General features: G+C 46.8%; 1 protein-coding gene across 2 annotated transcripts in view; it reads left to right on the top strand.

Moving 5' to 3' along the window:
* INSR (insulin receptor) overlaps positions 1–18,563 on the top strand; it is a 125,383-nt gene extending 106,820 nt beyond the window's left edge. The window contains exons 14-22 of one of the 2 annotated variants that reach the window (XM_007460586.1): positions 2,861–3,020; positions 6,289–6,391; positions 8,042–8,109; positions 10,667–10,911; positions 11,932–12,042; positions 12,131–12,290; positions 14,554–14,683; positions 15,010–15,144; positions 17,789–18,563. In XM_007460586.1, coding sequence (XP_007460648.1) covers positions 2,861–3,020; positions 6,289–6,391; positions 8,042–8,109; positions 10,667–10,911; positions 11,932–12,042; positions 12,131–12,290; positions 14,554–14,683; positions 15,010–15,144; positions 17,789–18,143 — 1,467 coding nt within the window. In that variant the 3' untranslated portion in view covers positions 18,144–18,563. The remainder of the gene's footprint in view (positions 1–2,860; positions 3,021–6,288; positions 6,392–8,041; positions 8,110–10,666; positions 10,912–11,931; positions 12,043–12,130; positions 12,291–14,553; positions 14,684–15,009; positions 15,145–17,788) is intronic. The other variant, XM_007460587.1, reaches the window with a different exon arrangement.
* The last annotated feature ends 1,589 nt before the right edge of the window (positions 18,564–20,152 follow it).

Here is a 20,152-nt window from a genome sequence, read left to right as displayed (position 1 = left end):
AGCTCCTGATCGTCCTGTGATTTTAGTGGTTCCAATCTTCATATCCTCTCAGTGCCAAGCCTAGAGGAAGAGAGAGTCTGTGTCCCAGCATTTCCAGCCATGCTGAGGTCAGGTGACACCCAATCATATGACCATGACAGTGCTGTGTGCTGATTGGCTCAGGCGTGAGGGTTTTAAAATAACAGCTTAATTGAGGTACCTTCACATACCATAAAATATACCCATTTAACACATACAATTCAATGATTTTTAATATAGTCACAGTCGTGCAACCAATGCCACAATTTCAGGATATTTTCATCACCCAGCAAAGAAAGCCCGCCTCCTTAGCCATCAACCCCCAATCTTCCCTGCTCCCTCCTCCTCCAGCCCCTGGCAACCACTAATCTGCTTTCTGTCTCCATGGAGACAGGTCTCTGCTACTGAGGCCAACTCATCCCCATTTGCCTGGAATTTCCCAGGTTTGAGCATTGAAGTCCTGCATCCCAAGATAATCTGGGTAAACTGGGACAGTTCTTACCCTACTGGCATTGCACCCAACCCTAACTTCTTGCAGCCGCCTTCACTGGCCTGCTTCTCTTGTTCCTGGAGCCCAGGTGTTGCCAGTAGGAATTCTCACCACCAACCTCCACCATAACCTCTGCCCTGCATAGCCCTGGGACCTGCATGGACCCTGATCCTAGACAGACGAGCCCTATTTGCTCTTTAGGGGAACAGAGGGATAGAGGGGAAATTAGGAGTGAGACGTTACAATATGTTAAAAGAAAAAAAAACTTATAAGCAAAACTGGGCGATTATCTCCATTTTCCATAATTGTCTAGCATCGCTTTGATAAAGTAAAAAGTAATATAAAAAAACTATTTTTATACCATTTGTGCTGTTGGGATATGATTTTGCTAGTTTTACAAGATTCTCTCCAGCATTCGGTGGGAGGTCATTTTTCCCCCTTATTTGCTAGTTTAACAGCCCAAATCACCTCTAGCTGCATTCTTTTTTTTTTTTTTTTTTTTTTTTTGCGGTACGCGGGCCTCTCACTGTTGTGGCCTCTCCTGTTGCGGAGCACAGGCTCCGGACGCACAGGCCCAGCGGCCATGGCTCACGGGCCCAGCCGCTCCGCGGCATGTGGGATCCTCCAGGACCGGGGCACAAACCCGTGTCCCCTGCCTCAGCAGGCGGATGCTCAACCACTGCGCCACCAGGGAAGCCCCTAGCTGCATTCTTTTTGATTCTGCCTCTCCTTGAACCTTGCATTAGAGTCATTTTTCCCCTCACCAGTTCCCTTCCCACCTTGGGGGGACCCTGGTACCTGGGACCACCCCCATCCTGGAAAGAGCATATCGATTTTCAGTTTTTGTGCACTTATATCCTTTGCTTCCGTACGTTTTTGCAGTTTTGAGCGGTTTTTTTTTTTCTCTCTTGTTTGCACAAACTTCTATAATTGGCTTCGTCACTCTTCATCAGATTTGCTTCTTGTTTTGCTTTTTGTTTTGCTTTTTTGGCGTCTGTGGAGAGAGCTGCCTCTAGGTCCTTCGGTCATGCTCCCTTCTCCGTCCCCACCCCTCGAGGTACATGACCAGCACTGTAGGATGTATTTCCCCTTTATCCCGGATAGCAGCTACCTTTGGTTTCTATATTTGCTTATTTGTCCCTTTCCACTTGGTGACTCATTCTACTTGGAAGAACCTTTGGACTAGACTTCCCCACCCCTGCCGCCAGCCCGATCTCTTTTCTTGCTGTTATTGTCACATGATAAGCACGGGAGTTTTTATGTTTCTCTCTCTCTCCACTCCTTCCTGAAATTTTCCAGTCCAGTTCTCTGCATGCACTATTAGCCTGGAGCTGTTTTGCAGGTTTCGTGGTCGTATTTCCCAGTAAGCCTCACACCTTTCCTAATAAGCTCTGGGTTTCTTTCTTTTAACATGTTTATTGCTGGGGCATGTATGCTTTACTTATCTCCTCTCTTCTTGCCAGACATTTAAGTAGATCCCAACTCTTTTTATGGTGGTAGAATAAATCAAAAGGCAAGGAAGGTGTTTTAAAATTTGTCCTTAAGACATTAAGCCCATGTAACCGGTTGGTTCTTAGGTGATTTAGGTGATCTGGGTCCCTTTTTTCCTGACCTTCTGGAGTCCTGGTGAAAACACCCCATGGTGGTTTCGAGGAGAGGTTTGGAGCCAGACAGTTCTGGATTCAAGGGCTTCCCTGCCACTTACCAGCTATGAGATCTGGGACAAATCATTTCAGCTCCCCAATCAGGGGAGGGCAAACTATTTATGTAAAACCTGTTTCTGTGCAGCTCGTGAGCTAAGAATCACTTCCACGTCTTCAAATGGTTGAAGAGAATCCAAAGGAGAATAGCATCTCTTGACATGTGTAAATTTCTATGAAGTTCATCTTTCAGCACCCACCGTGTTTTGTGGGCACACAGCCACGTTCTGTTGTTTACGGATGTTATAGATTCAGGATTCAGGATCCGTCTCTGGCTGCTTTTGAGCTATGATGGCCGGCTTGAGTTGGTGACAGTGACCGTCTGGCCCCCTTGAAGCCAAAAATATTTACTCTCTGGCCCTTCACAGCAAACGTTTGCCAGACCTCCACCCCAAGCCTCAGTTTTCTTGTTTCTAACATGAGGCTAAGCATGAGGTGGTTATAAGAATTAAATGACATGATCTGAGCTACAGGCTTGGCTGTGGTTTAGGAAGATTGGCTGTTACCATGTTTCAGTGATAACCTCTCTGTCTGTGCCTTATCCATAGAGCTAAGGTTCTGTAATTCCTCGAGTCTCAAAGTCGCTTGCCTGTTGCAGTGTTTGTGCCTAACTCCGTCCGTGTCATTTCTGAGTGGGATCCTTGTTTTCTAGGAGCTGCACCTCTGCGTCTCCCGCAGGCATTTTGCTCTGGAGCGGGGCTGCAGGCTGCGTGGTCTGCCACCCGGGAATTACAGTGTGCGAGTTCGGGCCACCTCCCTGGCGGGCAATGGCTCCTGGACGGAAGCCACCTATTTCTACGTCACAGACTATTGTAAGTCTGCATGGCCACTTCGACCGGTAGGATCTGTGCTTGGTGCTGAGCACAGCAGAACATTTCAAAGGATGGTTGGGGAAGCATGGAGGTTGTGGGTACTGGCTCTGTCTTGACTCCTGGGTCCAACGGCTGCTGCTGTGTGACCAGGGCAAGAGGCATGCCCTCTCTGAGCCTGCACTTCCTCCTCTGATCATGGATATAATACTAGGACCACCCCTGGAGGTGAAGGGACGTTTCAGTGACATCATGAATGTCAAGTGGCTGGCACAGGGCATATCTGATAAACACATTAGCTCCAGTTACTGGTGTCTTCATCTTCGTTTTTAGATAGGCCATGCCCTCCAAGGGAGGATGTGGGCACTTATCTGCTCGGCCTTGGGTGTGCTCTTGGCCTGCAGACGGGAAGTGCTGCCATTGGGTGAGCTGGATACACTGTGGACAGTAGGGTGAGGACAGGTGGGGAGAGCTGAGCTGGTTAGGGAGTGCTTCCTGGAAGTGGTGGTATCTTGGCGGAAACTGGAAAAACGTATGAGTTGGGGCAGAAGATGTTCAGCCCGACATGTGGTAGGAGCCCAGACACTTGGAAGGAAGGGGGATTCTAGACCTGGAGGAGTGGGAACTTGGGTGGTGTCAGTGTTCTGACACCAACCGGACGTATAGCACGACAATTCTGATGCTTTCCACTGGAGTCAGCACAGACTCTACAAATTAAACAGAGCATAGCTCCCACCAAGACTGCCCTCACCTCAGATGCCAGGTGCAAGTGTCGGGGGCTCTCCAGGCCACCTGCACTTCTGACTGACTGGCTACAAATTTGGGTGTTATCACAGCCCCATCAGATTTGATCATTTGCTAGAATGGCTCACAGAACTCAGGAAAATGCTATATGACCATGACAGTTTTATTACAAAGGATGTAATTCAGGACCACCCAAATGAAGAGCCACATAGGGTGGAGGCTAGGAGGGTCCTGGGCACGGCTCCTGTGTCTTCTCCCCATGGAATCAGGACACATCACATCACCTCCTGGTATACTGATGTGTTCACCAGCCAGGAAGCTCCTCTGAGCTCTGGTGAACTGAGTTTTTATTGGGGTTTCACTACACAGATGTGATTGGTTGAAGCACTGACCACATGATTGAACTCAACCTCCAGCCCCTCCCCCTGTCTGGAGGCCACCCCACCCCTCTAATCACACATTTGGTTTTCTGGTGACCAGACCCCATCCCAAACCATCTCATGTCTTAGCATAAACTCAGGTATGTTCTAAGGGGATCATCAATAACAAAGACACTCCTAAGACTCAGGATTTTTCAAGGATTTGGAGGGACACCATGAATAAAATTCAAAGGAAGATATCAAAGGGGGAAAAACATTTGTAACATCATTGACAAAGAGTTAATATCTTTCATACAAAATGAGTATGTATATATGTCTCCTATGAGTTAAAGATATATGTCCTCACACAAAATAAGCAAAGGATATAAATAACCTATTTAAAAAGAAATAGAAAAAATAGAAAACGTAAGGAAAAAATTTAGGTCCAGCCTCACTGAAAACCACACCAAAAGAAAAAAAAAGCAAATCAAAATGAGATAGAATTTTTAACTTATCAAATTGGCAAGGTTTTTGTTTGTTTCTGCTTTTTAATTATGTACTTAGTGTCGTCCAAGAGTGCAGACACACGGACATTCTGTTTCATGGTAGACGAGTCCTAAAATGTAGTCCTTTAATAGTATGTATCAAAAAAGCTTACAAAGTCTTTTACTATTTCAGCCAGCAGTGCTGGCTCTAGACATTCATCCTAAGGAAATGACCAGAGATGTCCAAAAAAGATAAATGTTCAAGGAGATCCAGCACTGCTTACTAACAATAGCAAAAAAGCTGGAGAATTAAATGTTTGGCACATTAGGTTACTTTAAAAAATTATTTCTTAAATAACAAGGAGGCAAGCAAGGCACCTAGGGTGCAAAATTTAAAGAGGCACTCACCCTCAGGGGCTGACTCCGCCCTGGCGTGACCAAGCGCACGAGTTCCTCTCAAATTTTGCACTCTGGGTGCGTCCCTTCCCACACCCTAGTTCTGGTGGCCACTGGACTCGAAAGACTGTGGGATCTGGGACACGGAGACGGGGTGGGGCAGGCAGCATGGATCTCAGATTCTACCCTGAGATGTGTTGGGTTCTGAGCAGTCAGTAGCCTCCAGCTTCCCCTGCCACAGGATGGGGAAGAGGGAAATTGCCGACCACGGCACCTGACCAGACGGTTTCCATTTTTCACGTCCCATTCAATCAGCAAATATTTAGGGAGGCTTTCTCCATGCCAGGAGCCACCAGAGGTGGAAGGAGGAAGTTTGCTGTCAGTTCAGGGAGGTCCAGGAGGATGAGATGTCTCTGGATAGAGATGGCCACCAAAGGCAGCACGGAACGGTGGTCAAGAACTTGCTCAGATGGTCCGAGTTCAAATCCCGGCCCCACCGTGGATCAGCTCTCGGACTTGGGCATGACCCCTCACCTCTCTGAGCCTCTGTTTCCCAATCTGTTAACTGGCATTGATCATAGCACCTCCCACCTTGGCTTATGGGATGATTAATTAAGATCTCGCAGGCAAAGCACTTCAAACAGTGCCTGGCGTGTTCCTAAGTGTTCAGTAAACTACTATTATTAAAGACCTGAAGGACTGGGTTCCTCCTCTGGCTTCCCAGAACTCACTTTCTTCCTTGGCTTGGAAGAATCTGAATGCGTGGATGCATTTGTAATTATAGACAACTCAGCCTTGTGTGTGAATTAAAAAGAATTAAGGCTACATAGCATTTCTTCAGTTGGTTTCGTTTTTTTGGGACGCGACCCCCCAGCAAACACAGGGCGCTTCTGGTGAATTTTTCATCTGCCAGAGGTGCTGTCGGGATTTAAATAAGCTATTTAATTTGCAGGGCTCAGTGCAGAGTGAAAATGCAGGGCTCCTTCTTTAAAAACTATTAAGACTTTCCAGACAGGGACAATAGAGCATTAAACAGAGAGCAGAACCTTCTGAGTGTGTGGACCTGCCTGATGGCTTGGGTTGTGTGCCCGTGAAGGTGGCCTTCGATGGTGAAGGGAGAAAAGCTGGTGATGGGCAGTGGTCTGGGGTCACCGCAGGAGAGGTTCAGGGACTAGAGAACGGGGACAAGTGTGTGTGGCCCGTTGGACATGTAGATGTGTTTTCCAGTGTGAACTTTGATGTGAACACATTTTGATGTGAAACCTATATTTTCTTATTCTATTTCAGTAGACGTGCCATCAAATATTGCAAAAATTATCATCGGCCCTCTCATCTTTGTCTTTCTCTTCAGTGTCGTGATCGGAAGTATTTATCTGTTCCTGAGAAAGAGGTGAGCACGGAGATGTTCTGGTAAATGGTTAACAACCAGCTCTCTCGGGGAAAAGTATGCCTACATGTAGATAGAGTTATATCTAAATTTCCTGTAGGGACTTCCCTGGTGGCGCAGTGGATAAGACTCCACGCTCCCAATGCAGGGGGCCCCGGTTCGATCCCTGGTCGGGGAACTAGATCCCACATGCATGCCGCAACTAAGAGTTCACATGCCACAACCAAGGAGCCTGCCTGCCTCAACTAAGACCCGGTGCAACGAAATAAATAAATAAATAAATATGTTAAAAATAAATAAATAAATTTACTGTAAATCTTACTGATCTAAAGGATGCGTAGCATGCAATTTACAGATAATTATCATAATACAATATACAATACTCGCTATCATAAATTCCCTACAGCCAGTTGATCCTCACCAAATGTTTTTTTTTTTTTTTTTTTGGGCGGTCCGCGGGCCTCTCACTGCTGTGGCCTCTCCCGTTGCGGAGCACAGGCTCCGGACGCGCAGGCTCAGCAGCCATGGCCCACGAGCCCAGCCGCTCCGCAGCATGTGGGATCTTCCCAGACCGGGGCACGAACCCGTGTCCCCTGCATCGGCAGGCAGACTCTCAACCACTGCACCACCAGGGAAGCCCTCACCAAATGTTTTTGTCAATTTTTTCTCCCCTGAACCTTTGTATCTATAACCAACCTATGAGTGCAACTGATGAACGGCTGTAGTTCCAAGATGAATCTTGATTGATATTTTGTTTACATTAAAGAGCAAGATAAAAATGAAATAAGGCATATATGTTCATGGACAATAGGAATGACTTTTGCAGAATCAGATAATAATTTTTAAATACTGAAAGCATATTTTCTCAATTTTTGTGCCATTGGCAATGTCATGGCTACAGAGATGACACACATTTAAGCTTAATCCGCATTACTGCCATTTTTGCCATCACTTTCTCAAGCCTGGATGTACAACAGAACAATAAATCGGTCTTGGTATGTAGCATTTGCCTATTTACACCCTCTGTGAATATTCCCACCGTGGCCAATTTCAAGCTACAGACATGACGTCACTGAACGCAGAGTTGGGAAGAGATAGGCAGTCAATCACAGATATGTAGTATTTCTGCCATATGGATGCAACCATATAAATAAATAAGGTAATACAGAAGGGCTGAAGAGTGTCCAGGCCATCAGAGTAAGGGGTAGTATGATAATTGGTTTTGAATATTCATTACCTTTGCTTTGAATATAATGTATTTAACTGTAAGCCTGTGTAATTTAATTTTAAATGGTGACTGTATTTAACAACTGGCTTGCAAATAGCCTGAAAATTCAGCAGTTGTTTCTTATAAGCTGGAATGAGATGGTTCCAGAACAGCAGCAGATGAGCAGTTTTTAGATGTTATATTGACAATCATAAATTGTGGTTTATGAGTGAGCAGTTCCATGGTGATGCACTTAAGTAGCCATCTGATGGGCTTCTGCTAAAAAAATAAGGGTCCCCCATCCTCACCCCAAACTGTATCCAGGATTACATGCATGCTGCTAATAAGGGTGGCTGTTTGCACTGGGGAGGCTGTAACCTCCCGCTAATGACCCACAGAGTTCTGTGAGGATATCAAGATGGAGTGTCTCCATCTTTCTCATCCAGGCAGCCGGATGGGCCACTGGGACCACTGTATGCTTCTTCAAACCCCGAGTACCTCAGTGCCAGCGATGGTGAGTATGATCCCCTCCCTTGTGGCTGACCAGAATCCCGCTGTTCAGTTTCCTTTGCCATCACTGTCAAGTGACAGTCAAGGGTTGATACCCTGGGGGGCTGAGAAGAGTCCTTTTGTTCAGTTGAGTCTGCAGACCTGCCTCTTGCTGCAGAAACCCTGTTACTGGGACACCTGCTGTCTGGCACTTGTTGGAATGGGCTGATCTAGCTGGTCTGGGACCCATTCGTGGGCTTGGCTGAGAGGCCATGAACTTGGTGCCCCAGCTGTGGGGGTACAGAGCTTGGATCCTGTGCCAGAGAGAGTGCCGAGGGTCAGAGCCGGAAAGTGGTGACCAAACTGGTCATCCAGCCTCGGAGGTGGGAATCAGAAGCCAGGGTGAGAGACTGGGGATCAGGGATGGGGCAGACAAGAGGCAGGGACAAGGTGGGGAAGGTGGGAGGCTGGGTGTGTACCAGGGGCACATCTGCTATTGCTGTCAGCTGACCATGGGTGTGATGCTGACGCTGATATGGCAGGATCAATGGCCATATTCCCCTGGATTGCACCAAAAGGCAGTGAGTGACCCCTGAAGAAAAGGCGTGGCTGTTCCTTCAGATGTGAAGACAGCTGTTGCACTACAAGTTTCTAAAATGCTTCATGCAGCAAATTCAGAAAGCGACTTTCAAGGCATGAACACCATTGCCTGACAGGATGCTGCCTTGGGGTACAGGGATGGTGTTTCTAAGGGTACCCGGGATTTGTTTTAAATAAGTCTGGCAAGACGTGCAGACCTGCAAGTGACTATCATGAGGAAGAAGTCTGGACTCACAGAGTCCGGAGAAACAGGAGGCAGGGCCACATGGGGAAGCACCAGCGTCGGCCAGGAGGCAGAGGGAGTGATGGAAAAACGTGGGCAGGGAGCTTTATTGTCTTTCCCATGGGAAAGGAGAGGTCAGGCAGGGTAAGACATAAGATGAGCTAGTCTGAACTGTTTCAGCAGGGTCTGGAGCATAGGGGCTGTCCTTGGTTGTCTGCAAACTGGCCCTGGGGTGATCAGGGCAGGGGGATAGTAGCCCAGAGTGTGAGAGCCTGATCACGGAGGGGGTTGGGGTGTGGGCTGTGGATTGGTTGGTTTGCATATGAAAAGTGGACTCACAGGCACGGCATTTACTGTCTGTAGGAATTGGCCACCCTTGGGATGGGCAGTCCTGGCAGGTTCAGCAAGACCTCAAAGCATCAGAATAGAGAAGCTAGACAAGGAGTTTATTCCAAGTGGGAATATACACAGAGCCCAGGAGCAGGAGTGGGTGAATGTTAATCCAGAGCCTCCTCTGCCTGTTTGAGAATGGCATTGTTAACCGTATCAGAGATGGGGAAGCTGAACCTCAGGACCACCTCTCCACCCTACCGTCCTGCTTCCTTCCGGGGATGCAGCAATGGCTGAGAGCACAGGGGTACTAAGTGAAAGCTAGAAATTGGGGCTAATGGGTCTTTAAGGCCAGGAAGTTCTGAGCCAAGGGATACACACAGGGAAAGGTTCAAGCTCAGAACCCTGAGGGGCCCCCCAGTGAGCATCTGTGAGTTCATTTGGGTGCAGAACACTTGTCTGATCCAATGTCCTTGAAAGAGCCATTGGTGACCGTATCGTGTTGCTCAGACTGCTGTGATCAGACTGGGTGGCTTAGAAAACAATTCGATTTCTTCACAGTCCTGGAGGCTGGAAGTCTGAGATCAAGGGGTCAGCAGGGTTGGTTTCTCCTGAGGCCTCTCTCCTTGGCTTGTAGACAGCCATCTTCTCCCTGTGTCCTCACATGGTCTTCCCTCTGTGTGTGTCTGTGTCCTGATCTCCTCTTCAAGGACACCAGTCAGACTGGATTAGGGCCACCCTAATGACCTCATTTTACCTTGATCACCTCTGTAAAGACTCCATCTCCAAATACAGTCACATTCTGAGATACCAGGGTTAGGATGCCAACATATAAATTTGCTAAGGACACAATTCAGCCCATAACAGGTGCAGAGGAGGGCAGAAAACATCTTGGCTTTTCTTATGAGGACTTTGTGTATTTGTCTGCAGATTATTTGCTGCGTAACAAACCACCCCAAACTTAGTGGCTTAAAACAAACACCATTTGGTGGGTTCGCCACCTGGGCAGTGCTTGGCTGGGTGGTTCTTCTGTTCTCACTTATGTGGCTGCATCCCATCTGCAGATCCACTGGCACTGGGTGGTCTTGGGTGAGCTCACTCACCTGTCAGACAGGGTCATCCCCCATCCCCTTGGTACTTTGCAGAAATAACAGGCTCAGATGGGAATTAGCATCCTTTGGTAACAGGGCTCTGAAATCAGACAGAAAGGATGGGGATGCAGGCTCAGCTCAGCATTTACTGGCAAGAACCCTGGACTCCATCCCCAGTCTCTGCCTGTCCTGTTCCCGGCTCTGTGCCCACTGCCCAGCACAGGGTCTGGACCACAGGAGTCACTTAGTGAACGTTTGGGAGGGGGAGCTCAGGTGGGAGATGGCCAGGGACCCCTGAGGGATCCTCCAAGGGTGCTGTGTAGATAAGTGAGGTGTAGTGTTTCCCTGCTCTGTGTACGTGCCGGATGAGTGGGAGGTGCCTCGAGAGAAGATCACGCTCCTGCGAGAACTGGGGCAGGGCTCCTTCGGCATGGTGTACGAGGGCAACGCCAGGGACATTGTCAAGGGCGAGGCGGAGACCCGAGTGGCGGTGAAGACGGTCAACGAGTCTGCCAGCCTGCGAGAGCGGATCGAATTTCTCAACGAGGCCTCGGTCATGAAGGGCTTCACCTGCCACCATGTGGTGAGTCCCGAGTTGGCTCCAGGAGCAGAAAAAGTCTTCCTGTAATACCTGTCCTTTCTCCTATTGCATAGAGCAGTGAGGATGCTGGGTGTGGACATCCTGCCCAGCCCCGACTCTGCTAAACATCCAAAATAAAGGTGGCCCTTCCCTTCTCATTTCTCAAATCCCATCCTCTCCCACCTCACTCAGAGCAATACCCTTTTCACTGTGCCATTGCTTTCCAGAATCTTCCATCTCTTCCCTCTTCCTGGCTCCTTTGTAACCTTTAAACACAGTGGTCCACCCCTTCCCTGCTCCCCCAAGCCAGCACAGACTCTCCCTGCCTTTCTGTCCCCACCATGGTCCCTTAATTTCTCCTTGAGCCTGTGTCCTTTCATCCTTGCCCCACGCATATTCAAGGAGCACCTGCTCTGTACTGAGCTCCATTCTCCTCTCTGGGATGCAGCAGATGTCTGCCCTCCTGGAGCTCTCAATCCCGCGGGTGGAGACAGAATCTAAACCCAGTAGATTAATGATGTTGTCCACAAAGAGATGATGCTATGGCAACAGGGAGAGGAGGGCAGAGTTGGGGAACTGGGAATGCAGCAGTGGCGAAGGTATATTTGAGCAGACTTCAGAGGGTAGGGACCGAGCCGTGTGGACAGCTCAGCTGAGGACAGTCAGCTCAGGTGAGGGAACAGAGGGTCAGGCAGTGGAACAGCTATGCAAAGGCCTGGAAGTGGGCCTTTGTGTTCAGAGATACGAGGGTTTGCCTTGACATGTTGCTGTGTGGGGGCAGGTCTGTCTGCTTCCCCCCCTCCCACCAGACTGTGAGTTCTGAATTCTCCCACTCCCCAACCCAACAAGACATTGACCTTGGTGTTTCAGCCAGGCAGACCAGGGCTTTCCACAGTCCACTCAGGAGCAGGGTGCTGTGTGTGTTGTAGGTACCAGACAGGGAGACCCGGGTGAGTGGACATCTTCCCACAGACCCTCATCCAAGAACTGCCCCCCTCCCCCTCCCCCATGCTTGTTCCACAGGTCCGCCTCCTGGGGGTGGTATCCAAAGGCCAGCCGACGCTGGTGGTGATGGAGTTGATGGCTCATGGGGACTTGAAGAGCTACCTCCGTTCCCTGCGGCCTGAGGCCGAGGTGAGCTGCCTCCAGGTACCCGGTGGGGTGCCCGCTCCCGGCCTCGGGCACTGGTGTCGCTGAACCCGACCCCATGTTTCGACTTTAGAATAACCCCGGCCGCCCTCCCCCTACCCTGCAAGAGATGATTCAGATGGCTGCGGAGATCGCCGACGGGATGGCATACCTGAACGCCAAGAAGTTTGTACACCGGGACCTCGCAGCTCGAAACTGCATGGTTGCCCACGATTTTACCGTCAAAATTGGAGGTGCGTCTGGCTTTCTACTTTGAAATGTATGGGCCAGGCCTTCTGATTTCAGGAGGAGTTGTCTATAGCAAGTGCTTCAGTCTTTTCGAATATTGGGAAGGGGCAGAGTTTGGACGGGGACCTAGTTCTCATGCTGTAATTTAATTGCATTTGTTCATTCATTCACTCATTCACTTCTTTAAGTAGTATCTGTGCCAGCCGCTGCAGGAGGTGTTACAGGGGCAAAGGTTGAATGAGTCGCCGTGATTTTTCTGCTTTTGTGCAGCTTGCAGTTATTATTTGCAGCTTGTAATTTTTATCTGCACCATCCAGCACAGCAGCCACTGGCCACTGTGTTTAATGTAAATTCAGTAAAATAAAATAAAATTTAGTAAAATAAAATAAAATAAATTCAGTAAGCTGATTTAAACTAATTTAAATTCAGTAAAGTAAAATAAATTCAGTAAAATAAAATAAAGTAATTAAAATGTAGTAAACTTATTTAAATTAGTTTAAATTCAGTAAAATAAAATGAAATTAATTCAGTAAAATAAAATGAAATTAAGTAAAAATAAATAAAATAATTTAAATTCAGTAAACTAATTTAGATTAATTTGAATTCGGTAAAATAATTGAAATTAATTTTTTAAACATCCTTATTGGAGCATAATTGCTTTACAGTGATGTGTTAGTTTCTGCTGTATAACAATGTGAATCAGCTATACGTATACATATATCCTCATATCTCCTCCCTCTTGCGTCTCCCTCCCACCCTCCCTATCCCACCCCTCTAGGTGGTCACAAAGCACCGAGTTGACCTCCCTGTGCTATGTGGTTGCTTCCCACTAGCTATCTATATTACATTTGTTAGTGTATATATGTCCATGCCACTCTCTCACTTCATCCCAGCTTACACTTCCACCTCCCCGTGTCCGCAAGTCCATTCTTTATGTCTGCATCTTTATTCCTTTCCTGTCCCTAGGTTCTTCAGAACAATTTTTTTTTTTAGATTCCATACATAGTAAAATAAAATGAAATTAATTAAGTAAAATAAATAAATAAATTCAGTAAAGTAAAATAAAATAAAATTCAGTGAACTAATTTACATTAATTTAAATTCAGTAAAATAAAATAAAATAAATTCAGTAAAATAAAATAAAATATTAAGTCTATCAGTCGAACTGGGAACCTTGAACAATATTGGACAGTGCAGTATAGACCACGTTCATCATCACAGAAAGTTCTACTGGGCAGAGCTGTTCTAGATGAACAGTAAAATAGTTGACATGTAAATAAGATGACGGAGACTGGGAAGAGAGCGCTGAAGGAAGTAGAGTTCAGTTCCATGATGGAGAGGAAAGGCCCCTCTCTCCATAAGGAGGCGACGTTTTAACCAAGACTTGCAGGGTTAGAAGTTGACCTGAGAGATGGCGTCTCAGGGGGAGCTACAGCACGTGCAGAGGCAGTGAGGTTGGAAGGATGGCTGATGTGGTGTGAATAAGGTGAACGTAGAGGGGAGCAGAGCAGTGTGAGATGTGAGGTTGAGGAGAGAAGCAGGAACCAGGCTGGGAAGGTCCTTGTCGGTCATGGTGGGTCATCTTGATGTTATCCTACGTAGCCAGTGTGAAGCAGGAGGTGACATGATCCTATTTATGTAGCTTCTCTTGGGCAGTGGGCTGTCAGGGTCAGGATGGAGGGAGGGCCCTGCAGGTGAGAGATGGTGGCGGGCCTGGGGGCATCCAGGGCTGTGGAGAGAAACAGACTAGAGAGGGATGTGGAGGTCGAGGGGGCAGGACTCGCCACTGTCTTTTCTGTGGGATGTGAGGAAAGGGGGTGGCCAAGGGAAGACCCAGCACTGGGTTTCTGGCTGGGCAGCTGGGTGGGTGGTGGGGCCAGATCCAGTGGCGAACAGTAGGTTGGTTGCAGAGCATGAAAAGTTCAGTTTGGGATGCCTGTGAGGTATATGGGTTGGAAGGAAGCGTTGCTGAGGGTGAGATTCCTAAGCTCCAGGTCAGAACATCACTTCTTTGCTACTTGGTGGTTCTTTTTCTTTCCCTTTAAATGGTGGCCCATCCTCTCCCTCCACATCCCCATGAGTACCCTCAGAACCCATTCTCACTGGATTTGGCTGTGACCCAGGTGAGCACACACCTGAGGCAGGTGAGCTCACACCTGGGGCAGGTGCCTTCATCTGAGGGCTCTACCAGGGGTGGGGCAGAAAAGATGGCAGACAGCTGGCCACAGGCTGAAGGCTAAGAGCATGTGAACTACTGTTTGTTGTCAGACTTTGGAATGACCAGAGACATCTACGAAACGGATTACTACCGGAAAGGGGGAAAGGGTCTGCTCCCCGTGCGGTGGATGGCACCCGAATCGCTGAAGGACGGGGTCTTTACCACTTCTTCGGACATGTGGTGAGTCATGTGTGGGTTGGTGGACAGAACACTGCACTTGGATTCCAGGTTGCTCTGCTAGTATGACCAGTGTGAGAGGGGTCACTTGAAAACTGCCTTCCTCAGGGCTTCTCCATCTAGAAAAAGAAGGGCTGGCATGTCTGGGGACCCTTGCACAGCTACCGTGACATTCCAATGGACACTAATCTTATAGGCATTTCTGAGCTGCAGCATGAATTGTTTAGTGAACTGGCCAACCAGGTTCTAGTAAACCAAGAAGGGGTGTGTGTGCGTGTTGTGTGTATTTTAACGGCTTCTTTGTTACTATTCCCGACTGTCATTGGCAGGTCCTTTGGCGTGGTCCTTTGGGAAATTACCAGCTTGGCAGAACAGCCTTACCAAGGCCTATCAAATGAGCAGGTGTTAAAATTTGTCATGGATGGAGGGTTTCTGGATCAACCCGACAACTGTCCTGAGAGAGTGTAAGTGTAGAAATGGGGTACAGTGTGTGAGGTGCTCATTCAAAAGTCTTTGCCTTTTTGCCTGGATACTCACGTTTGTGTATTGTATGTCTACATTTCTTTGTGTTTGCAGATTTTTTCTTTGCATGCACATTTGTGTTTGTATTCCATTTATGATGTCTGTATGTGCTTGTGCTTGCCTGCTGCATCTTTGCATGCACACTTGTGTTTGCATATTGTGTCTACATACATGCTTGTGTTTGTGTATTATATCTTTAGATGTATGCTCTGTTGCGTTTCATATTTTTGGAAGGTTGTATAGGAAATTGCACAGCAGTTGTTACTTTCGGAAGGAAACTGGGGAGCTGGAGTGGAGGCTTAGGTTTAACTATCTATTCTTTATACACTTAACATTTTTGTCAGGAAAATAATACAATGGTATATGTCAATTATATCTCATTAAAAGTGGAAAAAAGAAATCGCTGAGCATAAACACAAAAAAAACAATTGTCCGGGGTATGTATGACATATTCCTCTCCCAATATTTGTCTTAAATTTTTGTTGTAGGAACAACTGTACAACACAAACACCAAATGCACATCATTAAACACTTACCAAATTATCCAGTGTCATAATAGTTCAATAAACATAAAGTAAAATACAGAAAGTACTATCTTCCTAAACTAGCAATAGAAGGAAGGAAGAAAGGAAGGAAGGGAAGGAGGGAGGGAGGGAGGGAGGAAAGAAGGGAGAGTTTTAATATTCAATTCTGTCAATGGTATGGTTAGATAATCTTTCTTATCACCCTGTTGTCATAGCTACTCACAGCAATGTTATTTAAATCTCAAAAAAAAATGATCAAAACATCCACCAATATGAGAATTGCCAAGTAAATTGATGAAAGAATATGAAACAGAAATTGACATTTCAGATGATGCTTATGGTATACTTTATAACTCAATGGATTAGCTTATGTTAAAACAAGTGTAATAAATGTGTGCAAATTACATTTCCAAATGTATCCAGATAGAAAAGACAAGAGGTTTTATCTGAAGGAGAGTTGTGTGCAAGCTGTATTTTCTCCATTTTTTGGGGGTGTTTTCTAACTTTCTACAATAAGCATTTACTACATATAAATTCCCTTATCAGTGTTTCTTAAGAAAAAACTTTGCCCTCCTGAAAAAATTCCGTGGAGGGAGGCCATTTTGATGCTACATCCTCAAAAGAATAAGATAGCTGTTTAGAAAACGTAGTTTGAAGAAACCTCATTTGCAGAATATATATATATATATATATATATATATATATATATATATATATATATATATATATTACTTAGAAACTCTGAGTAAAATATTTTTAAACATCTCCTCATGAAGGGCCTTTCCTTGCCAAGCCAATTAGCAGCTAAGTGTAGTTCCAGGACCAGGGAAATTACATGTAGACCCTAGGGTGGGGGCCTGCAAACTTTTTCTCTAAAGGGCCATAGTGTAAATATTTTCAGCTTTGTGGGCTGGGTGGCTCTCTGCCTTGTAGCTGGAAGCAGCCGTGGATGATGCATAATTGGATGGATGTGGCTGCGTGCCAATAAAACTTTATTTACAAAAACACTCAGGGGGCCATATTTGGTTCAGGGCTGAAGTTTGCCAACACCTGCCCTAGAAGAAGTTACAGTGGGGAAAGGAGGAAGTAAAATGGAAATCCTAAGCCCTCGGGGCCTGTCCTAGGTAAAGTCATAGTCTCCACCCGCCCGCCACCCCCCACCCTCCAGAGAGCGGAGGCTGGGCCTGCAGGACAGCCACTCAGAACTAGCCCTCTAGGGTCAGTCCACCCAGCTGCCCTCATCAGGTGCAGGGATGTACATATAGAGTGAGGAACCGACAGAAAATAGACCCACAGACATAGAAAACAAACTTATAGTTACCAAAGGGGAAAGGGGGAGGAGGGGTAAATTAGGAGGTTGGGATTAACAGACACACACTACCATATATAAAATAGATAAACAACAAGGACCTACTGTATAGCACAGGGAATTATACTCAACATTTTGTAATAATCTATAAGGGAAAATAATCTTAAAAAGAATATATATATATTCTTTTACATATAAAAGAATAAATATATGTGTGTGTGTGTGTATATATATATATATATATATATATATATGTAACTGAATCACTTTGCTGTACACCTGAAACTAACACATCATTGTAAATCAACTATACGTCAATATTTTAAAAAATGATGGGGACTTCCCTGGCGGTGCAGTGGTTAGGACTCCACACTTCCACTGCAGTGGGCACGGGTTCGATTCCCGGTCGGGGAACAAAGATCCCGCAAGCCGGGTGGCACGGCCAAAAACATAAAAATAAATAAATAATACAAATTAAAAAGTTAAAAGAAAAAAAACGATGAACCATGGTCTTCAGTATGTAGCAACATCAGGAGAGGCCCTTCTGGGTCTGGTGTGGGGAGGAGACAGCCCCCTTGACTCTCTTTATAAAACCACCTTTCAGCGCCCCTAGAATCGCTGTTTCTGCTTGACTGTCGCCTTTCCGGTGTCAGCACTTGTCCCCGTGGGTGTGGGCCACAGGCAAGGGGTGGGGAGGGGGCCAATTGGCGGGGGGCTGCGCGCCTCACCCTCCACGTGCCCTCTGTCCTGCAGCACCGACCTGATGCGCATGTGCTGGCAGTTCAACCCCAAGATGCGGCCGACCTTCCTGGAAATTGTCGACCTGCTCAAGGACGAGCTGCACCCAAGTTTTCCCGAAGTTTCCTTCTTCCACAGCGAGGAGAACAAGGTGCCCGAGAGCGAGGAGCTGGAGATGGAATTTGAGGACATGGAGAGTGTCCCCCTGGACCGGTCCTCACATGCGCAGAGGGAGGAGGCCGGGGGCCGGGATGGAGGGTCCGCACTGGGGCTAAAGAGAAACTATCAGGAACACATCCCCTACACCCACATGAACGGGGGCAAGAAAAACGGACGCATTCTGACTCTGCCCCGGTCTAATCCTTCCTAACGGCCCCTGCTCGGGGGAATGGTTCCTGTCTTCGCTTTCCTCTGGTTTGAAGGCCTTCAGAAAACTCAGGATTTTCACACGACTCAGCCACAGTGTCAAATGGAGCTCAGAGATTATGACTATCCATTTCTGTTCCTCTTCTGACTTAAAACACATTGGTTTGATTGCCAATTTGACTAGTCATCTGAGAACTTAACTGTGAACCTAGATGGGAAAGGGGTTTCCACGGCTGCTGTCCTTTTGGACCACCGAGGTTTCAAGCCCGGGTGTTACTTTTTTTTTTTTTTTTTTTTTTTTTCCCTAGCAGATTGAAAGAAAGCACCTGTTTCTACAAAGTTGTTGTTTTTCTTTTTTTTTTGCTGGTGTCTGAGCTACAGTGTAAAACATAAATCTTGTTTGTGGAACAAAGTTAGAAAGAAAGAAAAAAACAAAATCCTGTCCTAGTAGAATTCCAAACTTTGCAGAGTGGGCTTCAGGAAAGTTTTTTTCATCCAGGATTTTTTTTTTTCCTTCACAAAATCAGTTCCTCAAATTGACCAATAGCTGCTGCTTTTGTACTTTGGATATAGTTTTGCAGTCCCGGGGTGTGGCTCACGTGTGTACTCGTGCGTGTGTGTGTGTGTGTGTGTGCAAATCATGCGTGCTGAGTGGCCGCTTTGGGGATCAGCCCGTGAAGGTTCTGCTCTTCTGGAGTGTGTGAGCCCCTGATCTGCTCTCCCCCTCCCTTCCTTCGTATCTACTGGGACACTGTGCCCTCAAGATCCTCCTTCAGTCCCAAGTTTAGCCTCAGGAGTCTTCTCTCCCTTAACTTTGGTGAAAAATGTTTTCCAGGAGCCATGGGAGTTGTTTGGAGTGATAATGGACCTTTTCAAGACCAAACAAAGCCAGGACATAAAAAAAAAAAAAAGAAGAACTGAGATGATGAAGAGTTTTGAGAATATATTTGTAACATATTTAATTTAAAACAAAAATCTCCAGCATCAGCCTCATAAGTTATTGACCATTTCCCGGGGGGCGGGTAGGGCATGGGGGTTTGTCTGCCTGTGTGGGGAGGGGGACCCAGGCACCAATGGCCTCTTTCCTTGGTCTTCAAGGCATCCATTTTTCTGGGACTAAAGCCACGTTAGCTGCTAACCCTTCTGGACGTCGTGATCAGGCCACGCTGAGCACGTGGGTGATGGTGTTTGATGGATAGTTTGGTTTCTGGTAAGCTGAGACCTGCCTTCGAACACACTTGTGGCCCTTGGATCTTCTGGTTCCCTGTACGTACCTCTGGAGCTTCCTCAGCTGTGTGTGCACATCCTACAGGGATTGTGCAAACACAGCACAATCAGATCCCAAAGTGGGACAGCACAGGTGGACTTTGAGAACACTAGCCATATGAAGACGTGCCTGTTGGTCCCCTCCGCCCTCAGGGCATCCGTCTGTCCTCAGACTGACTTCCCAGAAGCTGCTTTGCGCCCAGTGACCTCAGCTGGGCCAGGTGTGGGGCCTGAGCTGAATTCTCAGGCACTTCACGATCTTGCAGTCCCTAAGAGAGTACAGTCCGGAGGAGAAACCGCTAAGGACCTTCACACTACCAAGAACTTGCGAAGGAGCGTGATGCCACAGTTGCTTTCCTTTGGGGAAAGAACTACAGCTGCTCAAATAAAGAACACGGTGAACTCATCACTTTGGTTCATCCAAATCATCACCCATGGGTTATCCCTTGAGTGCATTTTCTCACAAGTTTTTGATTGCTTCCTTATTCTCTTTTCCTCTTAAGAGTTGTGGGCTTAAGAACAGGATGGAGATGCCATGGTGACCTTCGAACCTTCTCAATTCTTGATGAAGAACACAGGTAGACACACATCCTAGTTGCCTCTGGCTATCTTATTTATATGATTTGAGAAATGACAGCATGTCAAAATATTTCTGGGGAGCCTCAGTGATTGGGTACAAGGAGCACAGAAATTATTTTCGCCAAATTTATTTTGTACATAAAAGAGGGTCTGTACGTAAATTAAAAA

The sequence above is a fragment of the Lipotes vexillifer genome, unplaced genomic scaffold, assembly GCF_000442215.2.
Source record: "Lipotes vexillifer unplaced genomic scaffold, Lipotes_vexillifer_v1.1 scaffold1011, whole genome shotgun sequence".
NCBI lineage: Eukaryota > Metazoa > Chordata > Mammalia > Artiodactyla > Lipotidae > Lipotes > Lipotes vexillifer.
The sequence above is the reverse complement of the archived record's forward strand: the minus strand, read 5'-3'. Positions and strand labels throughout refer to the sequence as shown.